The 22,122-nt window shown below is 47.7% G+C and overlaps 1 protein-coding gene across 1 annotated transcript; it reads left to right on the top strand.

Annotated features, from left to right (window-relative positions):
* Nucleotides 1–1,669: 1,669 nt before the first annotated feature.
* LOC309392707 (vomeronasal type-2 receptor 26-like) lies at nucleotides 1,670–16,150 on the top strand (the record flags this gene model as incomplete). The annotated part of the gene is made up of 6 exons (XM_081954135.1): nucleotides 1,670–1,890; nucleotides 2,329–2,617; nucleotides 7,968–8,762; nucleotides 12,765–12,977; nucleotides 13,565–13,691; nucleotides 15,246–16,150. The coding sequence occupies 6 exons, from the start codon at nucleotides 1,670–1,672 to the stop codon at nucleotides 16,148–16,150; spliced, it is 2,550 nt and encodes an 849-aa protein (XP_081810261.1).
* Nucleotides 16,151–22,122: the final 5,972 nt, after the last annotated feature.

Here is a 22,122-nt window from a genome sequence, read left to right on the forward strand (position 1 = left end):
GAGGCTGGAGAAACCCCCAACATTCAACCCTGGGATCCATAAACCAGGTTGGGCTCATCCCAGGAATGCCCCACATCCCCTTCTCCTTCCTGGCCATCCTGGGCTTTCTCCGTGGGTCTGGGCTTTGCTTTCCCCTGGGTGTCCCATATATAGAAAGAGGTGGCTGTGCAACATGGGATATGGTCTCCCCCTTCCCAAGACTCAGAAGATGGAACCTGGAGGGGGATTTTGCAGATCTGCTTCCCTTCCCCAACATGAGGCTGCCCAGCTTCTTCCTCCTAAGTGGGGCTCCCCACTCAGCCGGGCAGAGTCTGGCATCCCAGCAAGAGCTCCCTTGCCTGGCCTCTGCATGGAAAAGGGTGGCAGGGGAACATGGGATATGGGCTTCTGCATTCCCAGTGTCTGAAGATGGAAATTGGATTTTGTAGGTCAGCTTTTTCATCTGCAACACGAGGGTCCTGAGCTTCCCTTCCCTCCCTCCCTCTCCTCCCTCTCCTTCCTTCCTTCCTTCCTTCCTTCCTTCCTTCCTTCCTTCCGTCCTTCCTTCCTTCCTTCCTTCCTTCCTTCCTTCCTTCCTTCCTTCCTTCCTTCCTTCCTTCCTTCCTTCCTTCCTTCCTTCCTTCCTTGAGAGCAGACTTGATTTCACCATCTCTTTTCACTTGTTTTTTTCCTCACTCAGCCGGGCAGAGTCTGGCATCCCTGCAAGAGCTCCCTTGCCTGGCCTCTGCATGGGAAAGGGTGGCAGGGGAACATGGGATATGAGCTTCTGCATTCCTGGGATGGAAGTTGGATTTTGTAGATCAGCTTTTTCATTGGTAACACTAGAGTCCTAAGCTCCCCTTTACCCCCTCCCCTCCTCATGTGGGGTGAGGGGCAGACTTGATTTCTCCATCTCTTTCACTTGTTTTTTTGCTAACTTTTGTTTGTGTGTGTGATTTTCTTTTAAGTCTGCAAACTTCTGGTATCCACTTTTTCACTAAAGTTTATTTTGTTCTTGGAGTCTGGCCACACTATTTCATCAGCCCTTTTGTGTGGTGCCTTTGAGCATTAGCTTTCAAAATAAAGTAAATTTTGGCTCCAACTCAGCAGGCAGCTATTTTAGGTCTATTTTCATGCTCTGGTCTGGCATTAACTGGCCTCTGGGATTTTCTCCTTAACCACAATGCCAACAAATGTCACATTTCTTTTTGTCTTCAGCCACAGGTGCCGTGTATTCCCTCTGGGGCCACTTTCAAGCATGGAGACCCCAAACCTCTCAATTCTAGATGATGGATTTAATTCCATCTGTGCCCCTGTTATTATGAATCACATGGGGATTATTTCCCTTTCATTTCCCTCCCGAGAATTTCCCAACAACCTTTGACTCCAAGAACTGGTTGAATTATCCAGGGATCCCTCCTGAGAGGGAGAATTATGATAAAAGTTTCAGCTCTGCTCTTTGGCCGAATCCTCCAGGGGAGACTTTGTGCAGAGAAATATGGAGTTTTGGGACAGGCAGGGTCTGTGCTCTTGAATGTACATCTCTCTCCATTCCAAGTGAAGCTGAGTGTTTCTCTGTGTTTCAATCAGGAAAGACACTGGATCATATTCCACCTTGTGAGAGTCCTTTGAATTCTTCTAATTCTTCTTTAGAAACACAAAAGGGATTCATTGATTCACCCCATGAATGATGGACCTCCTGCTTCTGCTTCTGCTGGTGTCCCATCCAGTCTCTGGGAAGCTGAGAATGAAATGCCCGCAGAGTTTGGAGCACCAGGATGGAAAACGACCACAGAGCTTTTACAGCCCAGGAGACCATCTCATTGGGATAGTCATCAGTGGAAAGGAAATATTGCATACAAACTTGCTTTTCAACGTGGCTCCTTCTCTTCAGTTTGTTTTTCGTGATCTGTAAGTCATTCAGGGTGATGGAGTTGCACTCCCTCCATTCTAACACGCTCCTTCTTTTCTGTTTTTATTTTTCATTTATTCCTATATTGGGGGATATGTCTAATTTCCTGAATGATTTTGATTTCCATGGCTTCTCTCTTTTATCTGATTTTGTGAAAGAGACTCAAAAAGGGGTCTGAAAAAAAGCTGAAAGGGCTGCAGATTATTTTCCTCTCTCAACTTAATCCTTAATTTGTCACTTGGATAATGAATTTTATTTAAAGTAGTGGTGGAATCAGTTGTAGTTGCTGTACCTCAGCCAATTTCCATATTTGTGTAACTGATCATTGGTTTTGAATCAATGTTGGCTTAAGGCTCAGTAGGCTTCTGGGGGATTATATATTTTTTTTAAAGTATTTGTTGGTGCTGTTGATTATAATAACTTTTTTTTAACAATAGGGACGTTTATGATCTTGCATATGGCCTAACATATATTTTCAACACTCAAGTGGTCAACAAGAATTCCCAGCTCCTGCACAATCTCACACTGGGCTACAACATCCATGTAAACTATTGGAGCACTTTCCGCACTTCAGATGCCTTGCTGGACATTCTCTCCACTGGAGAAGCCAATGTCCCCAACTACGGCTGTGGAAGGAAGGAGAACCTTCTGGCTCTTCTTGATGGAGCTAACAGGGAGATCTCCATCCAGGCGTCAACATTAGGAGGCACCTACAAAGTCTCACAGGTCTGTGTGTTTGTTTCTCCATCTTGTAAAGGGTGTGGTGAGGGGTGGTGGGTGAGCAATAGATGCAATCATGTCTTCTCCATGGAATTCAAGAGCTGCTTTTCTCCATATTAGCAAAAATGACAATATTTTACCCCATTACATTCATGTTGAGATTAATCATAAAAGGCCTGAAATGCAAGCAGTACATTCCCTGGAGAAGACATTCTACCAACTAACTGATAAAACAATATCCCAGATATCTCTATTGGCGTCTTCATTTTTACATATAAAAAATGTCTACCCTATCCAGTCGGATTGAAGTTGGCAATAGTAGCATTTTAACTATCTAAAAAGTGGAATAAAAAGGAGTCTAGCAATTATAGGCCAAATAGACTAGCAGATATTGTGGCTGAAATGTATGCCTGGATCCTCTTAGTTAAACTTGAGAAAAATGCTTTCCTTGCAGAAGAAACAGAAGGTTTTAGGTAGTGAACAGCTATATAGATTTTATAATATATATTGCATGTCAATAATCTAATATTGGTAACAAATTTGTCTTGAAATATTTCATCTATATCAGCAAAGTAAAACACATCTTGCTCACTTTCTAGATGTTAGTGCATTTGTCATAATTAACAGAGAAATATTATGTAATTGATTGCCCTCAAAATGGAGCTCCACCTGTTGGCCCTGATCCAGGCTCTTTCTCCAGATCCTTGATTGAGAGGGAGGTTTGGGCTCAATGGAGCAATGAGAAGAAGGATTGATACTTACCAAGGAGGAAGGGAAGGAAGCATATTTGAACCCTTGTTATTCAGTCTAGATATTGACAATTTACTTCAACGAATGAAGGATCCAAACACAGATCATAAATAAATGTTATTTCATTCTTTGACAAAAATTACTAAATTAGTGGACCAGCGAAATGCAGTGCACATAGTATACAGTACTTGGATTTTGGAAAGGCTTTGACAAAGTAAACGGCCATCTACTTCTTCGAAAGCTAAAATATATGGGATAGACAACATCACCCCCAGATGGACTCAGCCTGTGGTCCTCAATGGAACTACATCTGCATGGAGGGAAACAAGCAGTGGGGGACCCCAAGGTTCCATTTTAGGCCCAGTCCTCTTCAACATCTTCACCAATGATTTGGATGAGGGATAGATGGGGAAATTATCAAATTTACAGATGACACTAAACTGGCAGGAATAGCCAACAGCCCAGAAGATAGGCTCAAGATCCAGATGGATCTAGATAGACTTGAACCCTGGGCCTATCTAACAAAAGGAAATTCAATGTAGAGAAAAGTAAATCAAATGTACAGGTATAGATTAGGTGAAACCTGGCTCAATAGCAGGAACTGTGAGAGGGATCTTGGAATCTTAGAGGACAATCTCTCAAATGTGATCCAGCAAAGTGTGGCAGCAGCCAAAAAAAGCCATTGTAATCCTAGGCTGCATCAACAGAAGGAGAGAATCCAAATCACATGAAGTATTGTTACCGCTTTATAATGCCTTGATAAAACCACCCTTGGAATAGTGCATGGATGGAGAACCTTTTCAGCACCAAGTGCTCTTGTCAGGGACGCAATCTGGAAGAGGAGTTGCCAAGTGTGCATGCCAGTGCGTACATGTGCACCAGGCAGCTCCTCTTCTGATTTCTGGCATGCACCCACATAACAATCAGCTGGCTGGTGCACATGCACTCGCAGAATCAGGAAGACCAGCTCTTCCAGTTCCTGGCACTACTGTACACACAGAGGCCAGCTGATTGTTGCACACACATGCGCACCAGAAATCTGGATGAGCAACGGGCAAGGACGCACGTGCCAGGTGACATGGCTCTGCATTCCACTCTGCCGGAGCTAAGAAGCTGAGGCAGAGGGCGCCATTTTCTCTCCTGGGGCCTCTGTGCATCCCGTTTTTGGCTTCCCCAGTCCCCAGAAGTACTGTGCCGGCCAAAAACTTTGGTCTTACTTTGCAGCTTCACTCCGTAGGGCTTGCGAAGGTAAGGCCTGCGCTCAGCTGGTGGGTGGGGGCTGGAGGGTGGTGGGGTGATTCTGGCGGGGCAGCCTCGTGGTCCCATGCGGGCCGGATTAATGGCTTCAGTGGGCTATATCTGGCCTGTGGGCCATAGTTTGAGGACCCCTGGTATAGGGTCTCCTTCTTGAGCAGAAGGTTGGACTAGAAGACCTCAAAGATCCTTTCCAACCCTTTTATTTTGTTATAAGTGCTGTTATAGGTACATATGTTTAGCATGCTAAATACCTACTGGAACATGCCGATTACACTGTGATATTATCATACTTCCACATTGGATTATATACCCCGTGAGGAAGACTTGGGTTCTTTTCTCATTAAAATTATCAGATAATTAATGAGTCAAGTTCAAAAGTTATGGTCTTTGGGTCAATAGAGCAAGTGACACTTTTCCTTACCTGGGGTTGTTTTTTCTGAGACTGAATCTTGGCTCCCTCATCATCAAAGGAGCTCAGTTAGATCGAAGACATGAGTGAAAGTGGTGCTTAAAAGAAAACCTCATAGCTCTCCAGCTTCCTCAGCCCCAATTATTGAAATATATGCGGCCAAGGTCTCCCCCATGTTCTTATATCAATCTGATGTTTGGGGCTTCAGAGAGAAACCACCAGCAGAACCAACCCAATCACAGCCTCTGAGGCAGGAACGTGCAGTCAGGGGAGGCAAGGGAGGCAGAGCCTCACCTCTCTTCATGAAATAATAGTATATAATATTATATACTATATATATATATATATATAATATCATAATATTATATACATCCGCCTGGCCACGCCCGGGAGCTGCGGAGGCAGAAATGTTGTCGGCGCTCCCGGACGACGAAGCCACGAAAGCGACTGGGGGAAGGTTCTCGGCGTTCCCCAGTCGCTTTCGTGGCTTCGTCATCCAGGAGCACCGACAACATTTCTGCCTCCGAAGCTCCCGGGCGCGACTGGACGGATGTAGCCAGCGCGACTCCGAGGCGGTCTGGGCGGACGAAAGAGCGAGCGAGCGATGGAGGTCCTCGGTCGCTCGCCCGCCAGACTGCCTCGGCGCCACTCTGGCTACCTCCGTCCGTCAGCGCCCGTGAGCTGCGGAGGCAGAAATGTCAGCGCTCCTGGATGACGAAGCCACGAAAGCGACTGGGGAACAACGAGAACCTTCCGTCCAGCAGAGGCAGGAAGGTTCTCGTCGTTCCCCAGTCGCTTTCGAGGACTGCGGAGCGCGAGCCGGTGGAGCACGGTCAGGAAGGCGGGGAATGGGATCACGTGTGCTGGAGGCTGAGGCAGCCTCATCCTCCAGCACACGTGGTCCCATTCCCCGCCTTCCTGATGACGTCACCAGCCTCACCAGCCGTAAACCTCACTGCACGTCACTGCTCTGAGGAGTATCTTGGGGCGATCAAAAGGACTCCAGTTGTAGCCCTCAGGGCTGATTTGGGAATTTACACAATTTCTGCTTTGTCTAAAATCAGAAAATATGGATATTGGCATAAAATTTAATCTATGGAAACTGACAGACTCTGAAAATTGTGGCTGTTAGAACAGACAAAACTTCAATTTTGTTTTTTATGTGCAACAGCTTTAGCATTTAAGAGCAGAGCTAAGTTAAGGCCTCCCCAACCCACTAAGATACCTCCTGCTTCTCCCTCCCTTCCTGCAACAAGGACTCCCTGACTTCGTAAACCTCTGTCTCCTCTCTTGTTTCTCTGCTTCTTTGCCTTTGAAGAAGGGAGAGGAGAGTTGGCTGGGAAATGCTTTTTGTGCCCAGAAAAGATGCTCGTGGGTGCTATAATATTGTGCAGATTCAGGCATCCTTTGCAGAGACAGGGACCCAGAAACTTTCATTCTCGGGGGTGGGTGGGTGGGAAAAGTGGTTACCTGCAGGTCTCCTGCTCCTCCCCTCCCCCCAACTACTTTCCACTTAGCTACTTAATGAGGCTTCTTTGTCTCAAGGAGCAGCAAATGGGGCCAGACAGAGACAGGCAATCCAAGTGTGTTTGGCAGAGAAAGCATACTTCAGCCAAGGCACCCAAACTGCTGCCAATGGTGTGGCCGACACCTGAGCATGCAAATAGGGCCAGACAGAGACAGGGAGGGTAAGAGAGTAATCTAAGTGTGTGTTTGTGTGTGTTTGTGTGTCAGGGAAAGCGTGCTTCAGCCAGGGCACCCAAACTGGTGTGGCCGACACCTGAGCAGGGAGGCAGGGTGTGTGTGTGTACTTCCATCCCCATTCAAGCAGGGCCTCTTATTTCCTCCCCAGCACAGTTGGGGCATGCAGGCTGCTGCCACCTAAGCACCATGATTGCCCCCTCCCCAGCAAGCCAGCCAGCCCCACCTGACCTGCTCCCTGCGGGCTCCTGCAAATCCTCGCCATTCTCCTCCTCCTCTTCTTCTTCGTGTCGTCATCCTCCTCCACCCAAGTGGCAGTGGGCTCCACAGGACAGGTTTTCATTTCTGCCCTGGGGCAGAAAACTCTGGTGGGCTGGAAGTGAGTGTGAATGGCCTGGCTCTCCAGTGCTTCCTGGGTCAGTTGGAGGCTTCCTTCAGCCTTCAGACAGTTGCAGGGCTTGTTTGGGGTTTTTTGCTTCCAGGTTGGTGCAGGAGGCTTTCCAGGGCCAAAATGGGGAAAAACAACCCTGTGCTTTCTGCACCCGATTTTGGCCCTGGAAAGCCTCCTGCACCAACCTGGAAGCAAAAAATAAAAAATAAAACCCCTGCAACTGTTTGAAGGCTGAAGGAAGCCTCCAACTGAGCGAGAAAGCACTGGAGGCCCAGACCATTCACTTCCAGCCCACCGGAGTTTCCTGCACAATGTGAGCACACACACACACACACACACACATACACACACACACACACACACACACACACACACACACACTGCATACTCATGCATCCCTCGCCCTGACCCTTGGCAATTTTGAAACCCACCACTGTTAGCAACCCACAAGGAGGGGATTCTTTCCTAAGAGCTCACAATTCGGGAATAACGGGGGGGAAAACCCTGCGCTTTCCATGCCCCATTTTGGTCCTGGAAAGCCTCCTGCAACAACCTGGAAGCAAACCCTGCAACTGTTTGAAGGCTGAAGGGGGGGGGGGGGGCAGCCATTCAGACTCACTTCCAGCCCGCCAGAATTTTGTGCGCAATGTGAGCCCCCCCCCCTGCATACTCATGCGTCCCCCGCCCTGGCCCTCCACAAAAGCCCGAAAACCAGCTGGCCGGCAGGAGGTGCGCCTGCATGTGGATGCTAGTGGAGCTGGGCTGGGGTGGCTGGTGTGCCAGGAGAGAAGGCTCTGCATGCCACAGGTTCCCCATCACGGCTCTAATCCTTTCAATTCCTTTTTCAGATCAATTACGGAATAGCTTCAGAGGCTCTGAGTGATAAAAGTAGATTCCCCTTTTTCCACCACTTTCTCCCCAAAGAAGGAATCCAGTACCCAGCAATTGTCCAGCTGCTCCTCCACTTCAGATGGACCCTGATTGGCCTCTTTGCTTCAGACACAGAAAAGGGAGAGAATTTCATGAGGATTTTCCCTCCTGTGCTTGTCAGGAATGGAATTTGTGTGGTTATATCACAACTGTTCTCAACAACTGGATATACTGCATACCTCAGGGATTCCCTCTCTAAGTGGAGACAAGTCAACGTCTTTATTCACTTCATGGAATATGATTTCATTTGGGACAGAATCCTTCCTTTCCATTTAACACTTATGCGTCTGCCAGGACCCATTGAAGGGAAAGTCTGGATCCTCACAAATTTTGCAGCATTTCAAATAAACAAGCGCAGACTTCTCAAATACATCCATAGTATTTGGAACTTTGGTTATCTGGCAATAGAAAGGCCAAACGATTCTGCCTTTAAAACCTTTTTCTTTGTGGAAGAAAAGTTTCAAGATCATTATTTTCATTGTTCTCTTTCAAAGAATGTCTTTTCTGTCAAAGGCCGCAGAAGATGCACCCAGAAAGCCCCACAGGAGACCCAGTGGAAAAGGGACAGAGGGAGGATCCGAAATCACTACCAATATTACAGTCTCACAAAGACTCTGGCCCAGGCCATGAATGCTGCATATTCCTCCAGATCGAGGAGGAGAAGGAAAGAGGGAGAAAAGATGTTGGGGTCTCCAAGGCTGCAGCCATGGCAGGTATGGGGGTCCTGATATGGAACCATTAATCTTAGATCCTTTGGAGAAGGAATCCAGAGGAGAAGGAGGGGAACCATCTCAACAGATGTGGCCAATTCAATTATTCAGGGAATTAATGGTTCCAAAGAGTAGATACCATGGCATTTTTATATTTAGCACTGCTAATTGGAAAATGCTGTATTCTTTTTAAAATAAATTCCCGTATTTGTGGGTTTGTGATTAGCCTGGTGGAATCCCACCTTTCTTCCGTCCCCATTGCAGGTGGGTCTGTGTGCAGCTGGACAGGCAGCTAAGCCCCCCTATTCTCCTCCAATGAAAGGGAGCCTGGCGTGGATCTGGATGCTTTATTGGGAGAAGAGGGCAGGTGAAACTGAGGAGATGCAAAGAGTGGAAATCAAATAGAAAGACAAGATAGGCAGCATTAACTAACAGCCAGCAAAGAAGCAGCTGGAACCTCCCCAGGGATGCTCCGTGTGAGGGAGGGAGGCCGTCTCCGGATGACCAGGGGTCTCGGTCACAACGGCTGCTTCCATCTTTTCCAAAGGCTGACAGAAAATGGAGTCTGGCTTCAGACCTTATAGTGAGGCTTATCTGCCCCCGGCCACTAGGTGGGGCTAGAGCAACAACAGGACAACAGTTACCGTATTTTTCAGAATATAAGACTCACCTTTTTCCCTCAAAAAAGAGTCTGAAAATCTGGGTGTGTCTTATACATCGAATACAGCATTTTTTGCCTCCTGAAGCCCCACCCCTTCACCAAAATGGCCGTCCATACCCTTATGGAGGCTTTCAGGGAGCTCCTGGGGGCTGGGGAGGGCAGTAATGAGCAAAAAATGGACCATTTATGTCCCCCCAACCCCCAGCAGCACTCTATAAGCCTCCATAAGGCTATGCATGCAATTTTTTTGACAAAACACGGGTTTGCTTTTGCGAAAAACAGGCCATTTTTTGCTCATCCCCCCTCCTCAGGAGCACTCTGGAAGGCCCCCCCCCAGGCTATTAATGACTTTTTAAAAAAAGGGGGGGGGACATTTTCACAAAAACGGGCTGTTTTGGGGAGGTTTGCAGAGTATAAAAACTTTTTTCCCCCTCTTGGAAAGCTCTTTAACTGGTTGATGAGAATTACATTGATCAAGTGCTGTGCAAGCAGAAACAAAGTCTTTGGTGCTGCAGATTGTCAGCGATTTCCTTCTCCAGCACATGGATAAATATACCTGGAATCATCTACCTACCTATCTACTATCTTTTTCTCCCTCCCTTCCTACTGTATTTCTCTCTCTATCTCTTTTTATTTCTCTCTTTCTCTCCCTCTATCTACCTACCCACTTTTTTTTTTTTTAAAAAAAAGCCTCTTCAAAACCTTGGTGTGTCTTATACTCCGGTGCATCTTATTCTCTGAAAAATACGGTACATTTTGTGGCATGACAACCTTTATAAATTAGGAGGAGACAACGCCTCCTCTCTGCAGGAATCCCAGTTGAAGCTTCTCTGACTGATGGCTGCTCAGTCTTTGCTCTCAGACGATCCATAAAGAGGAGACTGAACTTCTCTGCTTTACTGGCTCAGCTCTAAAACAGCTCATCCTTTTATCATATTTTTTCTCTCTCATTCATTTAAAATCTCCTCTCTTGTAACTGAATTCACTTTTTCCATGTCTGACACTCTGGAATAAGAGTGAGATGATCTTACACTTGTGTGTAACAGGAGTCAGTTATTGGAAGATGGCTGTGGTGGGATTCAAATCTTGTTACTACTGGTTCTGTGGGCATGGCTTGGTGGTCTTGTGACTGGGTGGGTGTGGCTTGGTGGTCTTGTGACTGGGTGGGCATGGCCAACTTGACATCACTCATGCCAAGGGGTACCTTGCCTGGCCTCTTCTTACATCAACAAAATACAATTTCCCTATTTATTTACTACTAATGAACATCCAAAATACACAATTTAATCCTATGTATATATGCCATATGTTTACATACATAATACAAGTTATAATGTGTGTATAGGCACACAAAAAGGTACATTATCTACTTTATACACTGTATGAGTATGTACACACACACACACACACACACACACAGCTTTTCTAAAATTATACACATTCAACCTCACTTATTGCGTTCGGAAAAACACACTCAGAGTCCACTTTCTGGGACACATTTAACTATCACTTCTGCACATTAGAACATTACACAGGCATTCAGATGTTCTTCCCTAGCCTGCACATGACTGTTTGAGCCAGGAGATGTCATGGATTGAGTAAAATGTGGCAAAGCTCACTTAACAACGCTCTTGCTTAGCAACCAAAATGTTGGGCTCAATTGTCATAAGTCAAGGACTGTCTCTGGCTTCCTCTGCATGGCAGCCTTGTCCTAATAAACTCCTTCCCTTTTCTGGCAATTTTCCTCTCTGTTAGAGACACCAAAATAATCCAGAGGTTATAAGGTCTCCAGCTGGAGCAGGGGGTTGGACTAGATGGCTTCCAAGGTCCCTTCTGACCCTACTAGAGCAGGGGTTGGACTATAAATTGACCTCCAAGATCCCTTCCAGCCCTTTCAAACATTGTTGTGAGTGTGTGTGTTTGTGAGAGAGAGAGAGAGAGAGAGAAAGAGCGGGAGAGAGGGGGGGGGGGAAGAAAAAAGAAAAAGAGAGTGAGAGTGAGGAATCAGAAGCCTTTCAACCTTGTGGGCCACCTGGGAGGAGGCGAAAATGGGTCAAGGGCCTCTCCCCATTTCCTCTGGATCTCCCTCCCTCTTCCCCAAGTTTTTCTTTCCTCCCATCCATTCTCTCCCACACACCTGAGAGCAAGGCGGGGCTGCTTTGCCTGGGATTTTCTGGGCTCTGGAAGGGGCGGGGGGGGCGGTTCGGTTCCCCAGAACTTCTTTGGGAGAAGCATCATTCTGATCTCCGCGTTGGGGGGCATGTTCGTGGGGTGTCCACTGAGGGGCTTTTAGCCGGAGGCGCCTCTGGCAAGGGGGAAAATTGAAGTGGCTTGGGTGAGCCAGGAGGGACGATTGAAATCTGTTGGCTGAGCTGGTCAACCCCCCCCCCCCGTTGGACCTGGCCAAACTTTCCTCCCTCCCTCCGGTCACTGCGGAGCTGCTGCAGCCTGTCCCCCAACACGCTGCCCAGTTATGGGCCCAGCCTGCCCTTCCCTGCAGTATTCGGGGGGGGGGGTCCTCTGTTTGGAGGTAGAATTTGGTTGCAGAAACGCAAAGGGGTGGGCAGCCTTGGAGGGCCTGTTCACCCTTCCCCTTTTCCTCTCAGCCCTGCAAAACCAGAAATCGCCCCCCCTCCAAGCAGGAACTGAGACTGTGCAAGGGGGAGGAGGGGGGCAGGAGAAGAAGATCTGAAAGATCCCAATTCTGCAGCAAGAGGAGTTTCTGCAATGGGGAGGGGAAGGGGGTAGCCCCAGCTTCCAAAGTCCTTTTAGCCATAATTGACATTAGAACAGATGTTGAGGAGGGGGTCAAGGAGGAAAGGGAACCCCTGACTCTCCCTCAGACCCCAAGGAAGGAAGGAAGGAAGGAAGGAAGGAAGGAAGGAAGGAAGGAAGGAAGGAAGGAAGGAAGGAAGGAAAACATTTTTTTAATGTCGTATTACAATCAAGTAGAATTAGCACATTTAGAGATGTTTCCCATCAGGATGACCAGGGAGAAGATTAGCCTGTCAACTTTCTTCTTGATTAACCCATGCTTTCTGGGAAATCTGTTGTTTTCAAAGAGTTTATGGATCATCTTTTATTTCTCTGTTCATTTTATTTGCCATTTGCTCTAGAATGTTCCCTAAAATTGACCAATTGTGTCGATTATATTTTCTTTATATTTTGTCACTAAATGATTGACAAATTTTTCTCAAACTTTTTCATTCACTTAAGAAGATATTGGCAGTATTTGTATCCTATTTAACCATATTTGGAGATTAGATAATTGTAGACGAAAGATTCAATGTGGGATAAAAAACAAAGTTTTCTGCTTTTCAAATTCCTGGATGTTCCCATTCTAGTTTCATCCCTTTCTGAAGAAGAATGAATATTGCAATATTTCTGAAAAAATACTCTACTTGGACCAAAATGGTGAGATAAGAGCAGATCTGGGCATTCAGGGCTTCTTGGTTCTCCCCAAGGAGGATCCCAGGAGAGAGATTTTGGCATTTTTTCAAAAAGAGAGACTTTCTATCAAAGAAGATGCTCTTTCAGGGCTAAAGTTGCTCAATAAGGTGAGATAAATTTTGGTGTCTTTTCACTGTTTTCCAAAGGTCCCATTGCAAGTGGGCAAAGCTTATAGTCTCCAGGGTGGCTGGCATCCCATGCCAGTTGGTGTTATCTGATTGTAGTTCTTCAACAGACGGGACCTACAGTAAGTGGAGGGGCTTTGCCATGTTTTATGGAAATCTTTCAAGATCTTACTGGTCAGAGGTTTCTTTCTTCATCACAGTTTTATTCTTTATTGAAAAATCTAATGGAATAGAAATTTCCTAAATCTTTTACAATAAATTTTATTCTCAGTTTTAATATGAATATATCATCATATGTAAATCTTTTTTCAATTCCATCTCTGCTGACTTTATTAAGTAGAAAAGTCCTTTATTGTAATGTTAAATGCCAAAAGCAAAAGGGAGGAACTAAATGAAGAATCTGCCAGTAGTTAGTTATACCTCCTGCATCTTCTTAGTAGTAGTCAGGTATTTCATATTTACTTACATGAAGACCAGAGGCTATTTGGCTAATGTCAGTGTCTATCTCTATTTTCATGAATGTTGACTACTAACATCTTTTATTTGACATTCCTTGTTTTTCTGCTCAGTCTCTGCCTAAGTCCAAATGTGCGGAAAATTGTCATCCTGGATTTGTCAAGAGGGCTCGAGAAGGAGAGCCAGTTTGCTGCTATGACTGCGTTCCTTGTCCAGAGGGGACCTTCTCCACTCAGGAAGGTGGGTCACACTGAGGAAAATCGGAGACTTTGTGGAACTGGATCCATCCAGAACATTTTCATGAAAGTGCAAGTTAAAAGATGGATTGAAGTTCACCAGTTTTTTTAATTTTTAACCTGCACAATTTTCTTATCTAAAAGGAAGTAAATCAAAAAGACTTTGAAGGAGGGGCTGGGAGGAGATGGGAGGAGGGGGTGGCAGACTGAGCAAGTTTTACTAACAACAAACATCTCCCCTGCTGATGGATTCAGAGTCCAGACATCACAGGGTTCATTCCAAGTTCTCTGTCTGCCTCTTGCAGAGTTTATTCTTTTTATACAGTTTTCACAAGCAAAGAAAAGAGCATATAGCCTCAGCATCTTATTGGTGAATTCTCCTTGTCAATCTCTAAGAACATCCCAGCCAGGATAGAGTCTTACATATCTAGATGATGTCTGTCACTGCTAATTAGTTGAGCTCATAGGAATCTGAAGTAACCAGCTACTGAGATCATGGTAGTGTGCTGCTCATGTCTGTACGTAACTTTCCTCCATTCCAACACCCTGCTTTTTAGTCTGGATATGTGCTGCTAAATTCACCATACTAGGAAGATCTGAATTCTTTGAAACTTGATGAATTGTTTTAGGTCCACCTTCTGAAAGACTTTGCAATTCACTGTATATTGGATTCTCCCCTTGAGGATCACTGAGAAGGTGTTACTGGTCCATAATGTGGTGCTGTGGATAGTTATGGGAGGGGGACTCATTACACAAATATTCTGCCTGTCATGTAGATCAATCAATCAGTAGAGAGCTGGAAGGGACCTTGGAGCAGGGCCGGATTTTCCTATAGGCTAAATAGGATTCAGCCTAGGGCCTCAAGATCAAGAGGGGCCTTTTATTTTTATTTATTATCCGTGCCACATTTTTTATAAAGGTTAGTACCAATTACAACATATTTCATTTAATACATTGATATATATCACAGTAATGATGTATTTTATTATCTCTCATGTAATTTACAAATTTAAAAATGGGAGGTGAAAGGGCCCCATAAGTGGAATAGCCTAGGGCCTCTTTTCATCTAAATCCGGCCCTGCCTTGGAGGTTTTCTAGTCATATCCCCTGCTCAAGCAGGAGACCTGATACCATTTCAGACAAGTGACTGTCCAGTCTCTCCTTAAAAACATCCAATGTTGAAGCACCCACAGCTTCTGAAGGCCAGCTGTTCCACTGGTTAATTGTTCTCACTGTTAGGAAATTTCTCCTGAATTCCAGCTTACTTCCAGATGTTACAAGATACTGTAGATTTCCTCTAAGTCCACTATATTAACTGCCATGTGGCAGGACACAAGATATTTGCCTAAAAAGATTATATGATTCATTATTAACCTCTAATAATGTAGCTTCCTATGAGTTACATTACACATTACACCAGAAATAATTAACAACCTAGGACTTTCCTCAACTTCATATACCTAGCTACTTTTTAAAAAGATTACATCCTTCTTATGCTAGTTTTAACGAAAAATAAAAGGACAGAATTTTAAAGAAAAATGATTTTTTGGTTTCTCAGATGCAGAAAAATGCACCAATTGTCCAGATGATAAATATCCAAATGAGGCCAGAGTCCAATGTATCCCCAAAGTTGTAACCTTCCTGTCTTATGAAGAACATCTGAGCATCATCCTGGTTTCTTTTGCCCTATTCTTGTTCCTAACCTCATGCCTTGTTTTAATCATCTTCATTAAATACCGAGAAACTCCCCTTGTCAAAGCCAACAACCGGGACCTCTCCTACATCCTCCTGGTCTCCCTCCTGCTTTGCTTCTTGTCTTCTTCTCTCTTCATTGGTCAACCAAGGAAAGCCACCTGCCTTCTCCGACAAACGGTCTTCAGCATCATCTTCTCAGTTGCTGTTTCTTCTCTCTTGGCCAAAACCATCACGGTGGTGCTGGCTTTCCTGGCCACAAAACCAGGAAATCGGGTGAAGAGATGGTTGGGGAAGAGCTTGGCCAACTCCATCATCCTTTCTTCTTCTGCTGTCCAAATTATCATCTGCTCCATCTGGCTGGGAGTTTCTCCCCCCTTCCCTGACTCTGACCTCAGCTCCCAGCATGGAGAGATCATCCTGCAATGCAATGAAGGGGCCGTTGTCATGTTCTATGTCACCCTCAGCTACATGGGCTTCTTGGCTGCCATCTGCTTCACGGTGGCTTTCCTGGCCAGGAATCTGCCTGGGGCCTTCAACGAAGCCAAGCTGATCACCTTCAGCATGCTGGTCTTCTGCAGTGTCTGGGTGACTTTTGTGCCCACCTACCTGAGCACCAAAGGGAAATACATGGTGGCTGTTCAGGTCTTCTCCATCCTGGCCTCCAGTGCTGGGCTGCTGGGCTGCATCTTCATCCCCAAGTGCTACATTATCCTCCTGAGGCCAGACCTGAACACAAAGGAGCATCTCACAGCCAAAAGAAATGTGTAAATGTGAGACTGAGGAATTTCAAATTTTATCATGTTCCACAGTCTAAACCACTAATTCTTAATCTTTTTTTGGCCATGCCCCACCTAAGCATCTTTAAAATCCTGTGACATATAATTCTTACTTTATTCAAAGGGTGAACTCTGCTCACACGGAGGAAGCCTTAAAGGCCATTAAATTAGTTTAAACAAGTTTCAAATTGCCCCCATTAAAAATCAAATTGCCCCCCTGTGAAGCATGAGCTCCACATTAGGAACCACTGGTCTCAACATAGACAATGGCCCAAACTGTTCTGCATGCATGAGTGGGTCAACTCTTTTTCTTGAAATAAATCAAGGGTGTGTTGAAGATTATGAGGAGACAATTTTTTGGGAGAAATGGGGGCATGTTGGCAAGATAGAAATATTGAAGGAATGTAAGGAGCAACGTTGATGCCCTCATTTCTCAGTACATTTTGCCCAAACTGCTTTTATTTACACAATAACTCTTTCTTGAGGGTAGCAACAATTCAATGGTAGGAAGGTAACTTCAACTCTCACTAATTATGAATATTCATGCTTACATCTATTAAATAAACTATGCACATGTATGATTGTCATTTTCTCCTCCTTTCCTGGAATGTACAATTTGTGTGCATGCTTTTGTCTGTAAGGTTTCCTCTCACTATTTTATGGAGGGAAATTCCTCCAGTGGAGACTGAATAAATAAATCCACTGAGCTTGGATTATTGGGTTTTTGGGTCCTGCGTTTGATTCCACAGAAACTGGTGTTAGCAGTGAGATTCACAGTCTTAGATCTGCCACCAGGGACAGCAGATGGGAAACCCCTATAGGGGGACTGTTGTGAGATTGATCCTGTTAGATTGGCACAAAAGGCGAGCGGAGACGTGAGGCGATTTAACAGTCTTTATTTTAACAGGCACAGTCAAACGTATTTACAGGAGAGAAGCAAGCTGGGCTCGTCTGACAGCTATTTATGTGAAGCTGTCAGACGAACCAGCCAATCCGCACACCGGATTTTCCCCGCTTTTAGCCAGGTTGCGTCTTAGCCAATCAGACACGACCTGGCTGTTGCTAACGCAGATGCCGGCTGTCAGGGGGAATTCCCTGACGTCATCTGCTCGGATATAACACTTCTTCCCCCCCAGTGAGTGCGCATGTGCGGACGACGCACATACGTACTCACGCAAATAGGCTGGGCGGCGCCGGACCCGCCCAGAATGTCTCAGTTCTACAGGAGACGCCGGAGGAGAAGGAGGTGCCCGTGGTAGCTCCTCCCGCAAGGGAGTGGAGCTCCGGGCGCCATCTTGTGGGCCTACCTTGGGAGGCGGACTGCAAGAATCAGGTAGGCAGGGCCGAGGGGGCGCGGCCGAAGGCGGGCTTGAGCAAGGAACAACAGGGTAGGCCTGGCCTGACTCGGTGAAGGCCAACGGAAAACCGGGAGGAGTTCACCAAACGGGCGGAACACCCCCAACCATGGACGGCCGGGAGGCGGCGTCCGAGACCGGAACGGTCCAGGGCAGCTGGACTGGGTCAACTGGGACTGGTGGAAGGGCACCAGGAAGCGATGCATCGGTGGGCTCAGTTGGAGCAATGACGATGGCCGACCCTGCAGAGTTGTTGTCGCTGTTGAAAGGTAGGCGGCGCCTCAATTGATCCAGGTGGCGCCGCCATTCGGTCCCATCATGTAGCTGGACCCTGTAAGAACAGGGGCCGGTTATGGAGGTGACGGTGGCAGGCACCCACCTAACAGCCCCTGAGAAAGCCTGAGCCCACACGAAATCACCCACTGCGAAGGTACGGGAAGGGGGCCCCAGGTTGCCAGGCTGTTCCTTTGAATAGAGCGGGTGCAACTATCCAAAGTGGTCCGCAGGCGCCGGCCCATCAGCAGCTCGGCTGGAGACTTCCCGGACAGGGGGCAAGGAGTGGCATGCTGTACCAAAAGGTAAGCAGCCACCCTTGATTGCCAGTCTGCCCCATCCATCCTGCCCAACGCCTCCTTGGCCGAGCGGACCGCCCGTTCCGCCCGGCCATTACTAGCTGGATGGTATGGGGCGACCGGGACATGACGGATGCCCTGAGAAGCCAGGAACAACTGAAAAGCGGTGGACGCGAATAGAGGCCCGTTGTCAGAGACAATGACATCCGGCAAGCCATGGGTGGCAAAAAGCCTAGTCAATTCTCTGATCGTGGCCTCGGCTGTGGTGGATCTCATGAGAATGAGCTCCACCCAGCGCGAATAAGCGTCCACCACTATCATGAAGACCTGGCCTCTGAAGGGCCCCGCAAAATCAATGTGCAGGCGGGACCAAGGCCCACGGGGCAGTTCCCATTCCCGCGGTGCGGCCGCCGGTGGCGCCGGTCGGGAAAGTTGGCAGGGGGAGCAGCTGGCCACCCAAGCAGCTATCTCGTCGTCCATGCGGGGCCACCACACATAGCTGCGCGCCAGGCCTTTCATGCGCACTATGCCTGGGTGGCCCTCATGAAGGCGAGACAGCACCCGGTGGCGCAGGCTGGGTGGAATGACCACCCTGTCACCCCACAGGAGGCACCCACTGTGGAGTGACAGCTCCAGCTGCCTGGCCTTGAAGGGGCGAAGGTGCTCAGGCACCGGTCCTTCAGGCCAGCCCCTCTGGACCCAAAGCATGACCTGGGACAGGTCAGGGTCAGCCCTAGATTTTGCGGCCACATCTCCGGAGGAGAGGGGCAGAGCCAAATCCGCTATGGCCAAAACCGACAGGCAGGGCACTGTCGGAGGGTCGGAAACGGGAAGGGGGCAGCGGCTTAGGGCATCGGCATGCCCTATGTGGTTGCCCGGACGGTAGAGCAGAGTGTAGCTGTAAGCAGCTAGGAACTCTGTCCACCTAGTCATGCGAGGTGACAGGATGGGAGGGGTCGGCTTGTTACCAGCCAAAAGCCCAAGGAGTGGCTTATGGTCGGTGAACACAGTAAAATGCCGCCCATAGAGGTAATCGTGAAACCTCTTAATCCCTGACACTGCAGCCAGAGCCTCCTTGTCAATCTGGCTGTAGTTGCGTTCCGCAGAAGTCAGTGTCCGGGAATAAAAGGCAATGGGGGCCTCCGAGCCATTGGGCAGCACATGGCTCAGGACCGCCCCCAAACCTTATTGCCGCTGTGCGAAGCGACTGGAGGAACTGGCTCACAGATTCCTCTGGCTTCTGCACACAGTGTCTGAAGGCATAATGCCTCGCTACCCAGGATGGAGTCGGGGCATAGTGGCGCTGTAGGCGCTCCGTTAGAGTGGCCCAGTCCAGAGAGTGGACCGGCTGAGGAGCTGCCAGGGAGCGAGCGGCGCTGAACATCGGCGTGCCGCAACAGCTCAGGAAAAAGCTGCATTTTTCGTCGTCCGGCACATCGCGTCTGCCGTTGGCGATCAGGTAGCACTCGAAGCGCTCCAGGAACACTTCCCAGGTTTCGCCGTCGCAGCCGAAGGGGACGAACGTTGGCATCGCCGACATGGTCTCCTCAGGAATCCAACAGTTAGGCAGGAACGGAAAGAAGGATCGCCAGATGTTGTGCCGAGGTGGTAACGTGCGGTGGGTCAGCGGCAGCCGGATCCCACCTTCGTCGCCAGTGTTAGATTGGCACAAAAGGCGAGCGGAGACGTGAGGCGATTTAACAGTCTTTATTTAAACAGGCACAGTCAAACGTATTTACAGGAGAGAAGCAAGCTGGGCTCGTCTGACAGCTATTTATGTGAAGCTGTCAGACGAACCAGCCAATCCGCACACCGGATTTTCCCCGCTTTTAGCCAGGTCGCGTCTTAGCCAATCAGACGCGACCTGGCTGTTGCTAACGCAGATGCTGACTGTCAGGGGGAATTCCCTGACGTCATCTGCTCGGATATAACAGATCCCATATGACCCTTTCTGATGCCCCATAAAGGCCCCATTGAGGAGCTTCTGGGAGGCCACAGTCTGTATCTCAGAGTCCATTGTGGCTGGGGAGGCTTGAAGAGGGTTTGTGGTCCCTTCCATCCCAATTCACAGCCACTCTGGCCCTGCTGCAACCTCAGCTGAGCAACGGCTGGAGGTGTTCAGGAACCGAAGGGGAATTTGGTTTTGGGGACAGGATCAGTGTGACCTTTCCATGTGGAAGAATGGAGACTCACCCAGAGACTGTCCAAACCCCCTTTTTCCTATTGTGTGAATGGAGGAATTGCCTGAGCTGATCCTGGGCCGGGAGAGGAGTGGATGATGGGGCTCAGGCAGACTCTGCTTGGGGAAGGAACCTTTCCCAAAGAATCCCAGAAACCTGCTGTGTCCCAGGGCTGGAAGGGGGTCTGGGGTCCTCACTGGGGCCTCCACAGGAAGCGAAAAAAGGGAGTGAAAATGGAAGGGATGGTTTAAAAAAAAATCTTCCTCCCTGGTGAGAATAGAAATTCCTGGATCTGCACACGGCCAGGACAGATTCCATGCAAACAGAAGCAGGAAAGTCCGTTTTTATTTTTGTTAGACTTTTTCCCACTGTTTTATTATTTTTTCAACTAACTAAAGGAGGTGAACATGTCCAACTCGTCTTCCACTTCCTCCCCTTTTCCCCACAACAATCACCCTGTGAGGTGGGCTTGTCTGAAAGAGAGCGTCTGTCCCGAGGTCAGCAAACAGGCTTTCAGGGCTAAGGCAGGACTCGAACTCAGGATCTCCTGCTTCTTAGCCTGCTGCCTTAACCCTTGTCAATGTTAAAGCAAGGTGGATTTGGGGCAAAGGCCCTGCTGGTCAGCACTGCCACCTTGTCTTTCAGCAGGAGCTGTGAGTCCAGCAGGACCCCAAGTTTCCCCCTGGGTCTTTCTGGGGTAGAGCAGCCCCATCTGAGAGCAAAGGAGAAAAACTCCTGGACACAGAGAGCCCCTCCCTCCCCCAGTCACAGCCCCTCCCTCTTGCCAGGGTTCAGCTGGAACTCCCTGACTGTAGGGGGCAGCATAGAGTCTGGCCCTGAATTCGTAGCTGGGCCCTGGGAATTCAAATCAGAGCCTCCTGGTGATTGGCTCAAAGTCCCCAGCTGCTTTTGATGCCTAAAGCGGGACTAGAACTCAGAGTCACTTAGTGGTTGGCACAGAGTCACTAAGGGGCCCCACCTACTTTTCTTCATAGCAAGATAGGTTGGCCACCACCTTCCTCTCAACCTACCCCTGGCATTTCCTGGTGGTCTCCCAACCCTGCTTAAATGCAGCCCTTCTTAAGCTTCTCCAAACCATCCTGCTACTGCATCCTAGGGGTAGTCCTTGACTTACAACCAGAATTGGGACCAAAAATGCCATTGCTAAACTAGGCAGTCATTAAGTGAGTTGTGCTGAATTTTACAATGTTTTTTGCCACCGTTGTTAAACGAATCACTGCAGTTTTTGAGTGAATCCTGCAGTCATGAAACAAACACCATTTCGCCCACTGATTTTACTTGTTCTAAATCCATGTTGATTGCCAGGCACCCAAGGGGAGACTATGTGCTGCACTAGTCGTAAGTATGAGGACCCATCATAAAGTGCTTTTTTCAATGGCCTTGGAACTTGGAACAGTCGCTAAATGAATGCATGTAAATTGAGGACTACGTGTAGGATACTTAGAGAATGTATATCTTGACAAACTTGAACATTGGGCACTATCTAATAAAATGAAATTCAATGGTGAAAAGAGTAAGGTTCTACATTTAGGCAACAAAAATGGAATGCACAGGTACAGTATAGGTGGTACCTTGCTCAACAGTAGTAAATGTGAAAGGGATCTTGGAGTCCTAGTGGACAACCATTTAAATATGAGCCAGCAGTGTGCAGCAGCTGCCAAAAAGGCCAACACAGTTCTAGGCTGCATCAACAGACGGATAGAATCAAGATTACGTGAAGTGTTAATACCACTTTATAATGCCTTGGTAAGGCCACACTTGGAATATTGCATTCAGTTTTGGTCACCACGATATGGAAAAATGTGGAGACTTTAGAAAGAGTGCAGAGAAGAGCAA

Source organism: Natrix helvetica (assembly GCF_964273705.1).
Source record: "Natrix helvetica genome assembly, chromosome: 5".
In the NCBI taxonomy this organism is placed as follows: Eukaryota; Metazoa; Chordata; class Lepidosauria; order Squamata; family Natricidae; genus Natrix; species Natrix helvetica.